Source organism: Drosophila kikkawai, chromosome 3R, assembly GCF_030179895.1.
Source record: "Drosophila kikkawai strain 14028-0561.14 chromosome 3R, DkikHiC1v2, whole genome shotgun sequence".
In the NCBI taxonomy this organism is placed as follows: domain Eukaryota; kingdom Metazoa; phylum Arthropoda; class Insecta; order Diptera; family Drosophilidae; genus Drosophila; species Drosophila kikkawai.
The window spans coordinates 30,998,211-31,018,633 of NC_091731.1; the positions used below are offsets into that span (position 1 = coordinate 30,998,211).

Sequence of the window (20,423 nt, forward strand, 5' to 3'; positions counted from 1 at the left end):
GTCTATGCTCAGGGTTTGCCTTGTCCTGCTCCTCCTTTTAAGATTAGGTTTAGACTTAGCTTTATAATTTATTTATAATTAGTTGTAATGTACTTAAGTGTGGTGATCTATGCAAATGTTGCGAATTCTATTTACAGTGTCGTTCTCTAAATGGGAGTTATCAAAAATGTACAATATTTATTACATACATTACACTCGAATATGTAAATTTATAATCGTATTATCCATCGGAATAATCATAATAGTAATTAATAATAATGTTGCTGCAGCACTTCTTAGTAATCATATTCATAATATTTACGGCGTATACATTAAAGTTTCGAGAAAAATCACATTTTAATTTAAATTCTGACACGAAAATGATCTCAAACGTAAAAAGCCTCCATCCTCCGTCTTCCGTATATAGTACAATGCGTATTATAAATCGTATAACTCATTAATATTGATTGTGGGTATTTTATCGCTCGGATATTGCGATAATGCCTTCATCGTGTATTCCCTTTTCCCTCAATCAATTTTCAATTTACAAGCCTTTGTCGCTCCAAGGGGGGCGAGGCAGACACATATCTCTCGGAAAACTCTGGCCAGACACTATATATCCCCGATCTTCGGCATATATAAAAGAAGCTCATACAAAATACTTGGAATCTCTCCAAACCCAGCCTTAGAGATACCTTCGACCCGCCCCCGTCTCGGTTCGACAGCATTTGGTTCCGTTTTCTTAAGCCATAGTGTGTATGATAGGTATATATACTATTCGAGATTTATTAAAATTTAGTTAGGTATAACTAGGTTTAGTTTATGTTCTGTATATAGACTCGTATACATCATTCGTTCCTCCTCCACTCGGGCTTCTTCTCATTTAAGGCGTTCTGTACAATTTGCGTTTAAACGTTTCTCAAGTCAATGGTTGTTGTGTCGATTATTTAACTACTTTATATATATATATATAGTCTAATAAATTACTAGCGATGCGTACTCGTACTCGTATATCGTATAGTTTTCTGTTGTATAATTGTGAAAATGTTCAATTTGCCTTCGAGTTCAATTTTCAATTACAATTTCTCAATTACAGCTGTTTGCGGCTAGCAAATTGGTTGTAAATAAATTTATCGCTTCGCTCGTTTAGGTGCAAAAAATTCGCATAAGGGGATTCTTAGAGAAGTTCGTATACATTTTTGTTTTTTTCTTCGAGTGATTGTTTCGAGTGTAGTCAGTAAGTTGTTGATAGATGTAGTTAGTAGAGATGTGTCTGCCAAAGAAATGTGTGTGTGCAAAGAAGCTCAAGTTTCGTTCAGAGAGCAGGCCAAAAAATCCATCTTGATTCGCGTTAGGTACTCGCTTTCCACACCGTGTACTAATAGTTAATAAATTCCAAAACTGAATACTTAAAGTTCGATTTGTTGCCCTCTGCAATTACGTATATTCGTTACCATTTAAGATTAATCAGATTCACAAGCAATGTAAATTCAATTCAGTTCCATAGCATAATGTGGGTTCTGGTTTGAAAAGATATATCTCTTGGAGAGTATCTCTTTATACCAGATTATATTCGATAAAATCATAAGCCCTTGCCCCGCTGTAAGGAAATCAAAGAAAATCAAATAAAAACACAAACAAAGGTGGTTATTTTTTCAAATATTTTCTCATATATGCATTTTGTTGTTGTTGTTTTCCATCAATAAATCATCTCTCGTACAATTCTATTCTCTTGCTCGGTGTTTTTGAATTGGTTAAATTTAAATCATTAATTAAGTAAATGTAATAATAATAATAATAGTTAACTAAGGATTAACGCATACAAATTAGAATACATAAATAAAAGTACAGTTTAAACGTAAGCATAATTTATTATTAATATTACGTATACATATTCAGAGCTATGTATGTATGTATGTATATATATGCCTATGCCATTATTTGTATCGTATTTTGTTGTATCTCGCATAAAATCCATATATATATTCAAATCGGTCCGGTTCTCGTGTGCTTCAATTGGAAAATAATACTACAAAATCCGCACACTCAATAAAAAATTGTTAAAACAAATTCCATTCAAATCATAGGTCTCTTTCCTTACTCTTTTCTTACTATCTCTCTATTTCTTTTTTTGTAAAAATTAAATTCCATTTCGTTTTTACTTAAGTGTTGCAAGGCGTAAAATTAGAAAACAATTCAATTTATTTAAATTAATCGTCTAAACGTAGGTTACGGGTAGGGTTTCTATTGCCTAAACGTAGAATTATATAGTGTTTTTCTTTATCGATTTGTTTTGTATGTACATATACATATATATAGAAAACAAACTGACTTGTTCGCGTATAACTAAAATGAAACTAAGAACTAGCAAACATTCTCGCAAATTAAATATATTTATTCAAACTTCTATCGAATTTCTGGCTGCACTTTAACTTCGGGGGGAGGGGCTCTATCTTTTTCTAAATTCAAACTATAAAATTTATTCAAAAGTCGCTTTAATTTTTGGGGGGTTTCCTGCTGGGCGGCGCCTAAATTCATGCTTTTAAATTTTAGTTTCGCAGCTTCGAACATAAAAATTTGCATTTCAATTTGTCTGTCTCTGTGTGTGTCTGTGTATCTGTGTGTGCTGGTTTGAGAGTGTGTGAGTTCTGGTTTTATTTTGTTTATTTAACTTATAGCTAAGCGTTTCATTTTTGTTTATGCATAAATATCTTTTCTTGTTTTTACTTTTCCCATTTTGTTATTTATGTTTTTCTTTTCTTTTTTTTTTAGGTATACACAAATAGTTTCTTTAAAATTTCTGCTTGTTTTTAATTTTTTGTAGTTTCTGCTGGTGATGTTGTTGTTGCTGTTCCTCTGGTATTCTGCTGCTAATATCATTTTACTACAGTTGCTGTTGTGTTGAATTACGTGACTGATATTGCATTTGGGATTGGATGGGACAGGGCCAGAAGGAGCCACAGCTCCTTGGGCTCCTTCTCAGATTTAATTTTCTCTTTTCTCTCTTACGTTTTTTAGTTTTTTGTTTTTGTTCAGCTCCTCTCTTCCAGTTGTTGGTAGGTTGGTAGTAAATTTAAGCTATGATTTTGGCTTGATCGCTTCCGGAGCGCCCCGAGGGGCCGAAGGATTACGAGGATTACAAGTGCTGGCCATAGTACTCGGCGGGCGGGTAGTGCGGATAGCCCTGGTGGAAGCCGGGATCACCGGGCGGACGGTGCATCATATGCGCCTGGCTGTCCATCATGTAGCCCATGGCGTCGTGGCCATAACCGGAGGGACCTGGATGCGGTGTATAAACTGTGCGTGAGTCACCAAGAAAAGAGAGAGAAGAAAAAGATGCACATAATTAGAAATTGCGTTTCGTAATTAATTGATTGTTGTTATTGGAAAGTAAGTGGGGTGGTCACCCCACTTAATTCTTAACTAAATCAGCGCACATTTCATAGTTATGGATATTTTTCAAGGGTCAGAATGATAGTTACCTGCTCGGTTGGATTGATCGATCATCGGCTGGACGATTCTTCGCCGCGCATTGATGAACCTGTAAGAAAGGAAAGAAAATATAGTAAGTTAAAGTTTAGTTGGGTAATGTATCTTAAAATACTTTTTTAAATCTTGTAGATGAAGGCCTTAATCTTTTAATTTTCTTCTCAAAAAAACCCCTCTCCTTAGGTCTATTTCCTGCTTGCAACCCCTTTAATTAAACACAACCGAAAACGAGCCATGAATTATGCATGAATTGGCCGGGATTTGTGCCGGAGCCGATGCCGCTGCTTTATGTGGCCAACTTAGCCATAAACCAAACCAAATCTCCAAGAGAGTCACACTTTTTGTGGCCCTGCAACGGGGCCAGATCAATGGGCCATGCCGACTTTGGTTATGATTGTCGTTTAATAAATGCAATAAGAAATAATAAGCAGCAGGCCGGCAGCAGCCGTTGATCCGCAGGATCAGTGGCAATACCAGAAAACTACAACAAAAAATCACAAACAAAAAAAAGACAAAACGAGCAAAATGATTAAAGCAAAAAGCCGCCAGCAGAGTGACAGTCACTTGCCTTGCGACGATGTTACCCACAGACTTTGACACGGCCTTTAAAAAAATATATATCAGCCAAACAACGAAGTCAACACGGCACAAAAAAAGAAGGCAGCCAACACGGAAAAGGAAAAGCATCAGAGGAATCAGTTACAAAAATGGAATGTAGTTGAATTTAAGAAGTTTTTAAGTCAATTTCTGACTTCAAACTATTTTTACTTGATTTCTGGCTTAATTTTTTCCAGTGCCAAACACTCAGATACAGGATACAGCTACTCGCATTAGCCAAAAACCAAGTTTAGCCGAGGTTAATGCCCCTTTCAGAGCCCCCAACTTCAACTCCTTTTCAAAAAGTGCTCGCCCTCCTTTTGACTTTTCAATTTGCAGTTCGTTTGGAGCTGGCTCTCACTCTGCTCAGGCTGATTTCAGCTCATTTTAGGGCGGAAATTGTTGCAACGCCCTGAAATCGTTTATCAAAACGACAAAATGGAATTGGAGTTCCGTTCTGGCATATATAGAGATTCGTTTTTTCAGGAGCAGAGCGAGGAGCGACGAGGCTTGTAAGCTGCAAATCGATTTGCCCGCTGGCCGCTGCTCAGTTGATTGGAATGATTGCAGTTCTGGGAGAATATCTGAAATCGGAGCTATAGAGGGCAGAGTGTTATATCTGAGAGAGATTTACCCGAGTTATTTATGTACTTAGGCCATAATTATAACTTTTCCATCTGCAGCTGTAACTAAGCGTTAATATTTAAAAGTTCTCGCAAGAAAGTGAAACTTTTTCGATTACCAAAAGTTACTTCTGCTGTCTGGCCATCTTATTGGGTGTTAATGGACTTTCTCCCGAGTCCTTGTGGCTGGTCATTTGAATGGCTGCTTCTTAGGCTGAGTTGCCTTCTTTTTTTCTGCCTCAAATTGCGCAAAATAAATACACATTTAGAGAGAATCCTGGGTCCCCCAGGATTAGAAGACGACTCCTGGAAATCCTCCCAGAGGCAAAGGCAGAAAGGTGTCGCGAGTGCCCGCCTGCCCATAAATAACCAAAAGTGTCAACATTTTATTTTCCTATTTTCTCTTATTCGCCCTCGTGCTCATCTCTATTCCCTGGGTCCTGGCCCTGCTCTCCCAACGCAGCGTTGCGTGCCTAAGCGAATCGGAAGGACAGAAGGTCCTTTGGCCACTATTTGTTAATTTGCAGTGTGCTTCGGTGAGCGCGAAATTCAATTTAATTGAGCTGAGTGCCTGCCAGCAGGAGCAGCTCTCACACATTTCTCCCCGGATTTTATTATGGCCTCTGTCGCTGTCCCTGTCCATGTCCCTGTCTCTCGGCTTAAAAGCATTCCTCGAAATGCATAAAAGATTCAGCAGGCGCTTTTAACTTGCTCCCAAGCTTTTCCATCTCAGCTAGTCCAAGTCCAAGTCCAAGTCCGAGTGTATCTTCTCGTATCTCTCTCTGTAGTCTGCAATCTTTTCCTGCCGAGTGTCAGGTTCTGCCGGCTGTCGCATAATGTGCAAAATTTGATGAAGTTGCCGTAGTCAGCCGCCTAATGCACTTCGGTATCCTAGGATTTCCATTCCCAGTTACCAGTTACCAGTTGTGAGGCTGCTGTTCCCCCCTCTTGCCATGCTCAGGCAGGTAACAAGGCCCATAACTTTGTTTTGGCCACATTCTTTTGCACCTCCTTCGGGCAGGTTCTATTTCCTCGGCGTGGGCTGCCTTGTAAATTTTGCTTGGCTTGTGCTGTCTGCTCTGGTTTTTGGTTTTAGTTTCGGGTTTTTTTTGTAGGCAAATAAAGCGTGTGAGTAATGGACAGCCCAGGGGCATCCTTAACCATATTATGATGTTGTGTTTAAGGCTGGAGAGATAGTCGATCTGCTGGCATATAGTACTTATGTGATACGATCTCGGGCGGGAATATACTCACCAATTATTCACTTGCAGTATCGTTAGGCCAGTGTCCTGGGCCAATTGTTTCTTCTGGTCTTCGGATGGGTAGGGATGCTGCAATTAAAGCAAGTAAATTGTTAAATAAGTTGGTTTATTTTATTTGGAATAAGTAATGTATTTCTGTGAAAATCAAATGCGAGTTGCCGGGTAAAGCCCTGTACAAAATGTACAATCTATCTACCACAACTGGCCAAACAATCGATCAATCATGGCCGCAATAAAACCGAATGGGAACCTGTCACCCCGAAACTCTTCGTTGGCTGCACTTGAAACGCAGCGTTTTTTGGGTGTTTTTGTTTTATTGTTATCAGTTGCAGTGCCTCCGCCTTATCAGCAGTGCCACTCAGCAGTGTCCTCAATTACTAGAGAGGGGTTTTTTTTTGTTTTTGGTTTTTTTTTTGGGAATGTGGAGTGCATTGGGAACGCGTGTCTAGCGCCAAATGGGCAAACAAAAGCCACCCCGGGAGTCGTCCACTTCCCCATAAATCTTGCAGCCGAACCGCCGACACAGTGGCGTCAGTGAGTAAATAGATCGACTAAAGTGAAAGTGCCACTCCCCCTGGACACCTCCCAGCTACTGCCTTAACCCTCTCTAGCCGGTTAGAAGCTAATCTAATCGCTGGCCTGGCCTGGCGCTTATTACAATTTGTTTTATTTGCTTAGTTGTTGTGCACTTGGTGTTGACTCAACGATTCCGATCGCAGCACAAATTCACTTTATTAATGCTTGTTTTCGGCTAATGCACAGGGAGAATATAGGGTTAAGTCTTGTAAATTGATAAGAAATCATTAAAAACAAGATCTAACAGCTTTTCTTTAGCAGAAAATCAAAGTAAAACTAATTCTGAGTAAGCTACAATCATTTTTGAACTTATTTTCTTTATAAAGAATACGTTTAAAATATGAAATATTATTTTAAAATATGAGCACACTTAATTTAAATATTTTTCTCTGTAAAAAAGGTTTACACTAGTCACCTGGCTCCTGTCAAAAATTGTATTCTAAGGATCTCACTACCTCTTTGTTTGGCGGAAGTGCGCGTCAAAAGGATTTGGCTTTGTTTCGCCCCTCGGAATAAAAATCGGGATATTTTTGTGCGCGTGCTCGAAGGAAGAAAGGAGCAAAGGACGAAGAAGCCTTTGTTTTTAACCCTCTCAGCCAGCCGCAATCGTTTCCGGCAGCTGTGGGCGGTTCCAGCTTTTTGGCACTCGTCACCCGTCTCGTCCTTTCGATAATTGTGATTGTAGGAGAACAAGGGAAGGACATTCGGCAAATGCAATTGCTTCGAAATTTACGTAGGGCCCCCGAAAAATATATGAACTGTCATTTATATATATATACACACAAGAACATGGCTTGGGGCTATATGTATAAGGCGGGGCCCGATTCCAATCCCAATCGAAATGTGCAACGCTGCACATCCTTGTCTTGGCCTGCGTCTGTCTGGCCTTTCTGTACATGTCCTGTCTGTAATGCAATTTAGTTGCCGTTGTTGTCCTGCACACAGAAAGGCTTGGCTTGGCTTGGCTTGGCTTGGCCCCGACTTGGCTTGGCTCTCTGCTCCTTAAATGCATTTGCCTTATTGTTTGTGTTTAATAAATTTTAGCCGCTGTCCTGTTGTTCTGCTGTCCTGCCCGCCGCCAGCAATATTTGTTTGCTGTCCTGTCGAGGCCAGGACTTTCAGGCTGACACGCCCGCACCTCGGACAACAACAAATACTAGACAGAGGCAGAGGGCGGAGGGCGGAGGGGAGCTACCAAATACGAAATACTATATGAAATTTGCGTATTGACAAATAAACGTAGAAGCCATGTAAATACAATGGACATGCCAATGGCCATGTTCCTCATCCTCCCACCGCCCCCCTCCGGTTCGTGCATATAAAATGTTCAAGAAGTCAGAAGGCATAAATTACATGCAGGTAAATTAAAACGGAATTTATAGCATACTTTGTGGCGCACATCTATTTACAGAGATGGTTTTCCACCGGATCTAAAACGAGGCTAGGATGGGGGTTGGGGATTCCCACTGCTCAGATGCAGGTGGAAAAGCTTGTTATTGATTTGATGTTGCGGCCAAACAAGAGCCGAGACATCTGGCCATAGCAGGGACAACTTTGTGGTTGTCAATGGTAGAAAGAATGGGTTGCCAACGGGGTATAATTAACGGAGCCAAGAAAACGATGGGAAATAACATATATATTTTGGATTTTATGGTCAGGAAATATAAGTTTCAAGTTGGGGGATAAGCAGGTAAAAGTTTCTGCAAGTATTTTAGATACTTTTTGATACTAAGAGTGTGTTGGTTTCATATTTGAAAGAAAGGAAACTTCTTTAAAATTTATTTTCTTTAATTAGTTTGCTTATTTACTCTTATTACCTTTTTATTAACTGTAAAAAACAAGCAGAAGACTTAAAAAATCTTGCACTTAATATGCGTTAATCCTTTAAAAATGAATATAGAATGCAAAAAATATGTATTTATCACAAAGTAATATATCTTTCCTCTTGTATTTAGGTTGAGTATTCTCAGATACAAAGAACAAATAACTTCCAGACGTGTAAAGTAAAAATATACAAGAATTTCACACTGCCCTGAAGTAATTTACAAAGACAGAAAGATTTCTCAACTAACTAAAAATACAACAGACTTCACCCAAGACCGAGATAATCCTTTTGCATATTTCCATATAAATACCTCTTGTTTGCGATGGCTCCGAGGAGCTCAGGTCAAGTTCGTTGACTTGTCCGACTCTTTAGGGATCAGGAGTGCATATACATATATCATTTGCCAGAGCTTTTCTTTCAACGCCTACACTTTACTCCCCCTGTCTCTGCTTAAGCGTTTTTCTTTCAGCTGCACTTTGTTGCACCAATTAGACTAATGAAAGCAATTATGCATTTCGCACTCACACAGGCACAGGGACAGGAATGCACACAGATGCACACAGAGAGCAGTGCATAACATGTCAAGTAGAAACAAAGTCCATTTGGTTTATTAATTTACCATACGACAAAATAATTAATTACTGTCACGCCTTTAAGTTGCTTTTGCCATGTCGCACGTTGCCGTCTCTTTCTGCTCCACTCTCTCCCTCTCTTTCTCTCTCTGTCTCACTTCTCTGATTTTGCTGTCTTGTGTCTCTGTGGCAACTTAACTCGCTCCACTTTTTCGCCAGCATATTTTCACTTTGTTGTGTGTTTATTTAAACTTGGCAAATGAATTTAAAACAATCATCGCACACATGGGCGGCGGTCGAAGGGTGGAGCGGGGGTGTGGGGAGGCACGAAAAGGGGGTGTGCCCACTCCTTATCCCCCTGCTGACAAGTGGCGGGGCCTCCAAGGCCTACGACGAGCGAGAGAGGCCCCCTTTCATTGGACCCGGGCCCAATGATGTCAACATGACTGCAACGCCGTGACACATGGCACAACAAGCCCAAGAAGTCTGCGCCCCTTTTCCCGCTTTTCACCTCCCGCCTCATCAAGGGCACTGAGAGAAAATTCACCAGAAAATTTGAATAGAATTAAAAGGTTTTTATATTGAAGATAAGTTCATATTTCGAGTGAAATCAAGGTGAGTAAGTCTTTATAAGTTACCAAATTTATTTTTAATCTTTATAATAAAAATTCTATAATTTATCCTATTCAATTTTTTGTTCTCAGTGCATGCTTTCCACACACGTAAAGACCCCAACAAGCAACCAAGCGATGCCAGCGATGCCGACGCCATTAACAACGCCAAATGCGACGCCATTTGTGAAACAAGCCAACGGCTACAACAGCAACTGCAACAACTGCTGCAACACCAACAGCAACTGCAACAACAACAACAACAACACCAACAGACAACAACAACGATGGCAGCAGCAAATTGCAGCCGCGAAAATTGCATTGCCACAGCGAAGAAAAGGCGACTGTTGGCCATTATGAAGATTTTTTCCAGTCTAAACAAAGCCAAATGAGTGTTTTTCCCCTTCCCTCACAAACAGAAAACCCCGTTGATAAGGTGAGCCAGAGCCTAGCCGTGGCACTAATCGCAAGGCGGCTGTCCCCATCCTCAGACTATATTCTGCAGGAGGAGGCTAGAAAAAAAAACACAAGAATCATTATAATTTGCAGCGTTGCGGAAAAGAGGTTTATAAAGTTATGAAGATGCCCTACGCTTGGCAGGTTGTGAACTGGAATAGGAAATGCATTTAGACATGTATCTAGGGGGGGTTTGATAGAAGTCTTTGGTCTCACTTTTAATTGGAAAATGCTCGAGGCGAAAGAAGACTTTAAAATAGATGTAATATCATATAAAAGTCAATATTTAAAATCGAAAATGAGAAGGAAAATCCTTTAGAAAAACTACAAAAATCATTGGATTGAAAGAAAAGGTTTCTAATTAGACAAATCTTATATTTAATTGAATATTTCATTTATTTATATTTAATTCTCAATTTTCTATATTTCAAAGAAGTGCATTTCATTGTCGCCTTCATCGAAATTCTTCAAAATATGCCACACACTAAGCGCCGTTGCAACATGACTCGCTGACAACAATGCAACTCTTTCACCGCGACTGCACCTACTACTCCTACCCTCCCTGCCCCTGTTGTTAACCCCTTTCTGCTCTGCTCTTCTTAACCCCTCTCCACCGCTATGGCTTCCTTTTGGCCATTTTGCCATGGCTTAACATTTCGCGCTTTTGCGCATTTTTTTTCGGGGGTTGCAAGTTGCAACACCAACGAGGCAGTGAGGCAGCGAGGCAGCAACAAGGCAACATTAAAACGTAGGCCCAAAAAGCAGAACAGCAACGGCAGACAGCCGGAAGAAAATTGCATGCCAGAGAGGGTTAAAGGCAGAGGCGGAATGGGTTAAGAGGAAGGGCGGGGCGGGGGTAGGCGAAATGAGAAAATGAGAATGCGAATGGGAACGGGAACGGGAACGGACCTGGGGCATATGGGCTCACACATGTGTGCTCGAGTAGGCGGAGCACGCGAAATGAGACTTTTTTTTTGCTTGGTGTTGCTGGTGTGCCATTGCTGGTGTTGTTGGTGCTGCCCGTTGCCTTGGTTGCTGTTGTTGCTGTTGTTGCTGGCTGTCTGCAATGCGCGCCAAATGTAAACAAAATATTCGCGCGCCTGCCATAATTATGGCAACCAGCAACAACAAGCCGCCGCCATGCAATGCCCTCAATGTTGCCGCCGCCAGTCTGCCTTTTGTTTTTTGGTTGGCCAGTCAGTTAACCCAGCCCCCCAAACAACAGCAGCTCTCCCCACCCTTTTAATACGGGAATGCAATGCACTTCATTAGCACCATCATTGCGGTCTTATTTGAGGTCTCTGGACGGGAGTCTTATGCGAATACTAAAAGGGATTCTGATTTTGTTACTTGATTATTACAAGTGCTGAATTTTTACGATTATTTTGAGCTAGGTATAAGCTGATAATGTGACATTTTTAAACAGCTTTAAGTAATCAATTTAAAAGGATTATCAGTTTGGAAAGTTCTCTAAATATGAAAGATTAATTACGAATATTTCGAGTTGTATTAAAGCTAATGATCTAAAATTTTACACAATTTCCCGTAAATCAATTCCAAACTATTGTCAGTTTGGATATTTGTCCTACTACCCAGAAATATATCCCTACAAGTTCCTCAAACTTTCATCTACCTGCAAATCTTTGGTAATTTAACTCAAATTTTTCTCTTAGTTTTTTTCTACTTTTCAAAATACTTTTTCCCAATGAACATATCACTCATCGACACTTCGTCTGTCAGTTAATTATTTCGATTGCCAGGCCCTGACGTTGGCCGATAAATCAAATTGGCAAACATTGCATTATCCCCAGATCCCAGATCGAAGGCCTTTGAATACGAAATTAAAGTTTCGAACGCAGGTTCACGGCGTAAAAGAAAAACAATTTCCCTAATGCGTTGAAAAACTGTTAATGGCATTAAGCCGGGTACAACGGAGTCAGTCAAGGATGTAGACGAGGATGTGGACGAGGATGTGGATGTGGATGCGGCTGTGGAAAGACGAGACGCTGCCGCTGGGCAAACATGAGTGATGCGCTGATTTAAACGGCAATTCATCAATGTCACCGAGGGTGTGGGGGTGGGGGGAAATGGGGGTGGCTGGGCTAATGCTTCTTCCGTTTACTTTACTTTCCAGTCCAGGGGGTTGGAACTGCTCTGCCGTTTTAAAACGCTTCTTCTGTGGCGGCCCCCAGAAACGCAGCCTCAACTTTAATTTCCGATTCGCTGGCTTATCGCGCTGGTCAGCTTTTGGTCGTTAACTCTGGCCACACACACTCGCTTTGCGGAATTCCATTAAGATTTCTATCATTTTACATACGCAGCACCACCGGCAGACTCACAAAAAATCCCCACCCGAAAAACTAATGGCCAAAAAACGTAGTTGACCCGTCCGGTATAAAATCTTATAGTTTTGTTTGGGTTTTCCTTAGCCGAAGTCAAGGTCCAACCCTTGCACTTGGAAAAATAAGCCATAAGAACTGGTGATATCTTTATAAATAATAATTTGTTTTATCTATATTATTGTAGATATATTATTTTATGTCTATAAATACTTTAGTCTCACTGAATGCTTTTCTACATTTATTTTCATTATTCTGAAATACATTAACTCTAGGACTCTCTTTTTCTGTGCATGGCCACCTTGGACTTTTCAAATATTTTTTGTGGCTGGGCTTTTCCTGCATCCCTCTGCTTAACATAAAGTGGCGCATAACAAATCTGTTTATTTGTATTACACATCCGCTGGATGGGACTGGACTTCCGTTTGGCCAAAGGAACTTTGAACTGCAGTTTTCTTCTGGCTTTGAATAGTTATTGCCACTGGCAATTTGTTTTTAGTGCCGCATTTCGAGGCCGTTTAGGATAGCTCTTTGATGGCCCCAAAAATGGAAATCTAATTGGACGCGATGACCGGTCAAAGAAGCTTCGCTTTGTAAGGTTTTCCGGGCTGACCGAAAGGGTATTTCTTTTGGCCTAAATGGCTAAATGGATGCTTGGGCCGATTGAATGGACTGCGATTGAGTGTGGCAGTTGGGCAGGGGAGACCAGACCACTCTCCCCCATCGAATGGTTTTCCTTGGAAAGCTCTCTTCAGGCTGATCAAGTACAAGGCACACACAATCTTGTTTGCATTTCCCACCCTAATGGCCATATAATCAAGGTTCCAATGGCGCCTCCCCGGACTGCTATCGTTTACATCATCGTGCACAGGCTCGTTTCCTCGCCCTCTTTTCCGCCCGCTTTCCCCACTCCCACTTTTCCCCCCCGCCCTGTTTCGCTTTTCCCTCCCACTCTGGGCCGCCCATTGACGCAGGCCATTCATTGGAGCCCATGCGGTAATCTTATCAACCTGGAGCACGTTGGAAAAAAAATCTACGAAAATAAAACAATAGCTACACTGAGCGAAAGACAGGAAATTTCTTATGAAAATATGCAAATAAAAATGATTTAAATGTTCCCCTTAATTAAACAATTTCTGCTTCTGTTTATAATTTACAATATCCTTCCTTTCTTTTATAAATTATACACATTTCCCTTTATATTTAATATTATTTTCCCTAGTGTACCTAGACTAAAAGCCTTATCAGCTAGCACAGACCCAACTGTGGGCTGGTTTAGCTTCTAGTTCAGTGGTAGGTGGGGCTAGCCCCTAGCCGCAGCCAGTCAGAGATTCCCACCGAGATCCCGATAAGATCTGTGACGTGCCAGAAAGCCATTGGCTAGTCGCTACCCGACAGTATTCGCTACTCGGTATTTTGGTATTGCTGCTGGCAGGTGAAAATGTAGGTGTACTCACCGTTAAATGCTGAAACAGCCACGCTCTCAATATGTTGGTTGCTACTTTTGGGAAAATGCCACGTTTCTTTTGGTTCTTTTTGCCGCTCGCATCGTCGTCCTCCTCGCCGGTGCCCTCTCCGCTACCTATGCTGGCGTTGCTGGCATCACCTGGAAAATATATATGGAAAATGGGCAAGAAAATTTGTTAGAACAGAGCTCTTCTAGGCCTATGTCAATATTGTCATACACACACACACACACACAAACATACACTGTAACCCCCGATCCCGATCCCAAAAGCGAACCCAAAACCATCTCCAAGACAACTTCTGTGTTTGCTGTTCTGGTTTATGGCTGTTTGTCAAGTGGGCATAAAATTACTCGACTTGGCCGTAACGATAATCATATGGATGACATTGTTTGGGAGTGCAGGTCCAAGACTTGTTTATAAACAAAATTAATATTTGTCAGGCCTGCCGCTTTGGCTTCAGCTTCAGCATCAGCATTAGGCTTTGGATTTGCCTTTGGTTTTGGTTTTGGCCTTTGCTTTGGCTTAGCTTTGGTAATGTTCGTGCATAATTTTTGGTTAATTTAAATTCCCCAGGCTTTTATCTTTTGTTTGCCTCCGGGGCCAAGCATTTCCGCCTGTGGCCGAGGCTATGTTTTCCTTTTCATCATCATCACCCTGGATGTGCGATGTGGGATGTGGGATGTGGATGTGGATCTCCCTTTGGGCTTTGTATATTTTTGTTTAATATTAAGTATGTTATTTGTGTGTTTACTTAAAGTTTTAGTTACACTTAAGTAACTCAAATGCCAGCAAACAGGAAGCCCGAATCGCTGCGCACATGCAAACAAAATAAACCAGACCTAGGCGGCCCATGCCCAACTCCCCCAGATTGCATAATTTCACGCTCCTTCCTCGATGACGACCACGACTATGATGGTGATGATGATCATCAGATTTTTCGGTGGAGGGAGGGAGGCCCAAAACAAATATTGCCCAACATCGTCGCCTATGAATGTCTAACTCGGTTGGGTCGGTCGGTAGCCTTCGCTTTTCTGCCTAATTCCTTCATAAATTTTCCATGCTTTATCTTTTGCACAACACCTTTGGCATTTGCTTTCGCTCCACCTTCACTTTGGCTGCTTTTCATTAATTTTTCAGTTAACTCATTCATTAATTTTCACACACAGTAGCGCCCAGACATACAGACATACATATGTATATCCAAAGACATTAATTCCTTTCCATGGTGGCAGACTTCACGCCATTTTGCGTAAACCGGAAGTTCGTTTTGATTAATTTAGTCGCCGATGGAGACGTTCGCTTGGCGAGTGGTCAGAAAAGTGGCCAAAGGTGTGGGGGATTTTCCAAACGAGCCATAAAACAAAACCCGATGGCAGCGAACCAAATAAAAAATACGAAAAAAGCCAAACAGAAAACCTAAAGAAATTCGAATGAGAATAAACAGACCAGGGTATACCCTTAAAGAATATAATGAGCTATCTTTAATGGACTGAAAAGACTTGGAAAGAGATATTTAAAATTACATTTACATAGAGGAAAGTCTTGCCCTTGATTGTGACCAAATAAAGCTATTTAAATTTCCGAAAAGGTATAGGAAACCCACTTTATTTTATAATTTCTAGCTATCTGTAATATTAAACATATTTTCAGGCCTCTCTTAACAAATTCTATAACCAAATAAAGCCTTAAAAATACTCTTCTCTCAGATAAGAAACCAAAGAAAATTCGTAGGTCCAAACAGAGTCACTAAGCAAATCAGCGAAACACCAAACCGGAAAAGTTGTAAAATTAATTTACCAGAAAGAAAGAACCGAAAAATCAAAAAATCCAAAACAAAAGAAGTTCCCAAAAACAATCACTTGTTGGAACCTTTCTAGCGCCTCGCCCCCGAAAACCTTTTGGGCTTTGTTTGCATAATTTAGCAATTATGGAAATGCGTTGAGTTGGCCAACGGAATCTGGCCAAATGAGAGGGCCAAATGAAAGAGCCAAGGAGGCGAGGCGTCCCATTACACAAGCTTATCGAGCACACTTGGAGCTGCACTTTAGCCGGGGAAATGCGAGGAGAAGAAACTAGCTGCTGGCACTTAACAACTTCATTAAAAGTTGTTTATGATCCTCGAAATTGATTATTCCACTCATATGGAAGAGGCGGCGGGGATGCCGGATCCAAGGGAAGAAGGCACTCAAATCGCGACGGGCGCGCGCTTAAGAAAACATGAAATTGATTAATGCATTTGCCTGCAAGATGGTCAGGAGATGCAGATGGGTATGGGTATGGGTCTCGGTCTGGTCTCTGGCGGACTCGTCTGGCTCTGGCTCTGACTCTTCCTCGGCGGTATCTGCCTGGTGATATGTAAATTCCTTCAAGTGGATTGCACTTTACGCCGACTTTCGGCTCTGTTTCGGTTCCGAGGTTCGGTTCGGTCTGCTCCCATTTCAGTGCATGTGTTTTATTTTTTCTTCCCTTTTTTCCGAAGACCTCCACAATTAATCTTTGGCCAGAGCCGCATCTTCTGGCGCGCTTATTATTGTTATAATAACGATGTGCAAAAGCACTTGTGCCACTTGAAAGGGCACTCGTGTTTCCACCAGAAGGAAAAGGGGGGGAAAACCGATTAGGATGTGTGTGTGTGTGTGTGTGCGTTTTCGTAGCTTTTTCCCAAAGTGCTTTTCGCTGTATGCGCGATAAAGGCGCTTACATTTTTTGCTTTTAATTGAATTGTTAAGCGCAGCGCGCAAAACTTAATTAATTTTCACTATAACTTGGTGGACTTTATGGGGGCCCCCGATCCAGAGCTCCGCTCGATTCCCAATAAGTTTGCTCCGTTGGTTCGGAGGGCAAATAAATTTGATGGCATGGCAATTTTCGTGGGTGGCTCTGGCACACACAAGCATTTTTATTTATTATTGGCTTAAAGGACGAAGGATGCAAGACGCAAACGCAGACAGACATATATATATATATATATATTGTGGTATGTGTGTTGTTATTATTGCAGAAAACCCTCGCCAGCAACAATCCTGCTTGCCACATTTTCATGTTTGTTTTCTGTACTTTCTTTTTGGTCTCATTTTTTTGCTTTCTTTCTTTGCTGCTGCTGCTGCTGCTGCTTCTGCTGCTGCCTTCTACAATTGCGCAAAATTCCAATTTGCAGTAAATTTTGCGATTTTTCCTTTATACGGACATACAAAACATTTTTAGTTTCCTGCTGGCTTTTCCTTCCTTCCTTCCGCTTTCCCTCCCAGAATGCAATTATAGACTAAAGCTGACAAAAACCCCGAAAATGCTTCGAGTTTCGGTCCAGAAAAGTTGCCCGATTGATTAAGATTTCAGCAGAGCAAAGCAGAGAGCTCTAGGATGCGTATAAACTTTCCCATCTGTGACTTCAATTAGTTTTTTTCCCCATCTCAATACGAAATTCCATTTGAGCAGACACACAATAAGTAAAATACTCGTACATCTCGAACAGGCTGCATAAAATTCAATAACAAAATGCACTTTTCCACCCGTCAAGCTGCAGCAGCAGCAAAAACAAACAGAATTGCTTTTCCAGCGAATGGCGGACGAGGGAGATGGTTATATGGCCAGGGCCCAGCCCGGCCTGGTCTGGTATGGCAAAATATTTCCCAACTACTTGACTACGAGAGAGAGAGAGAGGGGGTGAGGAAAATCGTAGCAGTTTTCAATTAGTTTTTAAATAAACTTCACCCCCTCCATGCCCACGGTAAGAAAACTTTCCATTTTCCACTGGGTGGGTGCGAGTTTTTCAGTTTGTTTATACAAATCCATGCCAATCGTCTGTCAATCATTTTCCAATGGGAACGGCCAACATGGCGGAAGTCTGCTTAAGCTCATCGGCTTGCTAGTACTCGACTTTTTTTTTGCGTTTTTCACTTGCCTAACTAATTGAGTTTTGCCCGATATGATAATAAACAGCAGCAGCAGCTGAGCAGCGCGGTCTAGGCCTGTTAATTGAATTCAAAACATGTCAAAAGAAATCAGCCAGCAGCTCGCTGGGTGGCCAAAACAAAAAAAAAAGTAAGAAAAGAAGAAAACCCTCAGCATTTGTCAGCTGCAGCTCGGCAGGCCAAACACTCGACTGAGTTGGCTCAAGTGTTGGCCAAGAAGCTGCGCTTGAGCCAAACACTTCACAGCCAGAAATGCCAGAAAAACTCATGCAGAGTGAGAAAACTAAGCCAAGCTTTGAGAAATTTAAAGAAATTTAAATAAGATTGTGGCCAATTCTTGTAAAAAAGCTATTGAGAGGTGTCAGAGTCACACAATTTTCTGAAATTTTAACATGTTTTGATTTAAAAAAGTGTTTAAAACACAGAAAAATCTCTGATATTATATTAAACCTAATAAACAAATTCCCTGATTTAATTATCATTTTTTCAGTGCAGAAATACCAGAAAAAACAAATATAAAAAAAACAGAAGCACGCCTGACAAAAGCCCTGAAAAGGGCGTCATCATGCTCATCCGTCCAGAGCTTGTCAAGTGGGTGGCTGTACAGTAAACACTCGAGAGCCAGAGACCCCCGAGAAGTGAGACCTCCGAGGTGTTAGCCCGCTTATTAGCCAGCATCCGAGCTTGGCTGATTTATGGCCCCGGCATTTATTGTTTATGAAAAGTTTCACCGAATCCCCCTGCCGCGGTGATAAACACGAGCAATTCATTTCGTGTTTTTTAGCCAGGCAAGAGTCAAGTGATATGCATACGATCGGCAAATTAATAAAGCTTAAGTGCCACACTGGCAAATGACTTAATTAAACATTGAATAATCAGCCAAGTTGAGCTTGACAATGATCTATGAAGTGTAGTTTTTGCCGAAGAAAAATTGGCCAACAATCCTTTTGCATATGCCGAAGGTTCCCAGAAAAACGTGAGATTACGGATGGTATTTTCTGGTTGAAAAATCGATATATTCAAGTTGTCGGTTTTAAATTTGATATTTAATTGTAATTCAACCAATCAAAGAGCACAAGGCTCGCTGTAGTTTGACCAGTAATACCAGTTCTCGTGTGTTTTTTAAGTACTATATGCCGTGTGCTCACATTTCGAGGGCCCTTGGCCAAGTGTTTTTCCATTTGGCCATTCCGATTTCCCGACGACTGGCAATTTTCATGTGCCCCGTGCAAGAGGGAAAAAGATGAATAAACTGCAAATTATCGGAGGCCGCAAAATGATGATGGATCACCCAATCGCGCATTCGCCATAAAACGGCAACAAGTCAATAAGAACAACTACGGCTCAGGCATATAGCGGGGCAGACCAGACTCCAAAGTCAATAGCAATTTTTGTGGCAATTTTTTGTGATTTTTTTTTTTTGTATTTCGTGTTTGCTGTTCCCAGGCAGCGTACACAAAAAACAGTTTGAAGTATTAACACAAAAGCCGCATTAGCTTTTGGCTTTACCAGCCAAACACACACACATGAACGTACATATATAAAAATATATATAGAAGGGGGTCTTTTTATGGAGGATTTGTGTGATCCGCTGCAATATACCGGCAACCATCATCATTGTCGGCTTGTTGCATTGTTTTTTTGGCCAGGAAAAAAATGGGGAATAATAATAAAAATAATAATAATAACCACGTTGCAAGGAAAAAACACTGTTGCTGCTGGGATGCGATGCTGCGATGCTGCAACATGTTCATGCCTCATTATTTTCGTACGGATTTTTGCGGTTCGCCTTGGACTCTTTGGATTTCGGTTCTCATGCTGATGCTGCTGCTACCATTCAATAGGCTTTCCTGCTTGCAAAAAATGGGGATATAGTATATAAAATGGCCGGCACAAAACAGTTTATTAAAATTCCAGGCCAAAAAGCAACCAACACATGTTTTCACGCCTACGAGAGCGAAAAAAGCTGACGAAGCCACCGCCTTATATGCAGATTAGCCATATGGAGCTGGAGTCTCTTTCGACTCTCCTTCTGTCCATATGCAAAATCAAATTATTCAAATTCAATTATTGTCAATTTTATTTATTATTAATGCGCATAATTGTCAAATTTGCCAAATTTATGAAGCCTCCGCGGAGAGCTCTGTATTTTTGTCTCTCTGGATTGGTTAGTTTTTTTTTTGTTCAGCTTTATGCAAATGGAGACAACGAGATTTCGGTGCGCTCAATCCGCTTGAATTTATGAGACATGTTGAAATGCATCTCACCTTGCCTTGTCGGTTGGATCCAGCTCAGCTCAGAGCCAGAATATCGGAATATATATACATATATATGTATAAAGCAGCGGTACAGGAACTCTCGGCAAGCTCTCAAGTTGATCTGCCACCAAGGGAGTTGGCTTTGAAAGATTAATGGCACTGAGCTTAATTTGTTTTTGGGTGTTCTCGGTTATTCATTACTCTTTATGCACTCGCATTGACACCTCTTCCAGGCAGGAAAAAAAAAGGAAGGGTATAGAAGAGGTGACTGACTTTGACTGGTTTATTGTAATATCTAATATACCCTTCCAGGGTATAATAATTTCAGTCAGAAGGTGAAAACACAGCGAAGGAGTCATTTCCGACCCTATAAAGTATATATATTCTTGATCAGCATCAACAGGCAAATCTTTCTAACCATCTTCGAAAGAAAAACAATTTTTAGAAATTTTTTCA

General features: G+C 41.0%; 1 protein-coding gene across 1 annotated transcript in view; it reads right to left on the reverse strand.

Annotated features, from left to right (window-relative positions):
* Window positions 1–1,626: 1,626 nt before the first annotated feature.
* hth (Meis homeobox homothorax) overlaps window positions 1,627–20,423 on the reverse strand; it is a 115,201-nt gene continuing 96,404 nt past the window's right edge. Inside the window, exons 11-14 of the mRNA XM_017170995.3 lie at window positions 13,787–13,935; window positions 5,943–6,019; window positions 3,462–3,520; window positions 1,627–3,276 (exon numbers count right to left, since the gene is read on the reverse strand). Coding sequence (XP_017026484.1) covers window positions 3,116–3,276; window positions 3,462–3,520; window positions 5,943–6,019; window positions 13,787–13,935 — 446 coding nt within the window. The 3' untranslated portion in view covers window positions 1,627–3,115. The remainder of the gene's footprint in view (window positions 3,277–3,461; window positions 3,521–5,942; window positions 6,020–13,786; window positions 13,936–20,423) is intronic.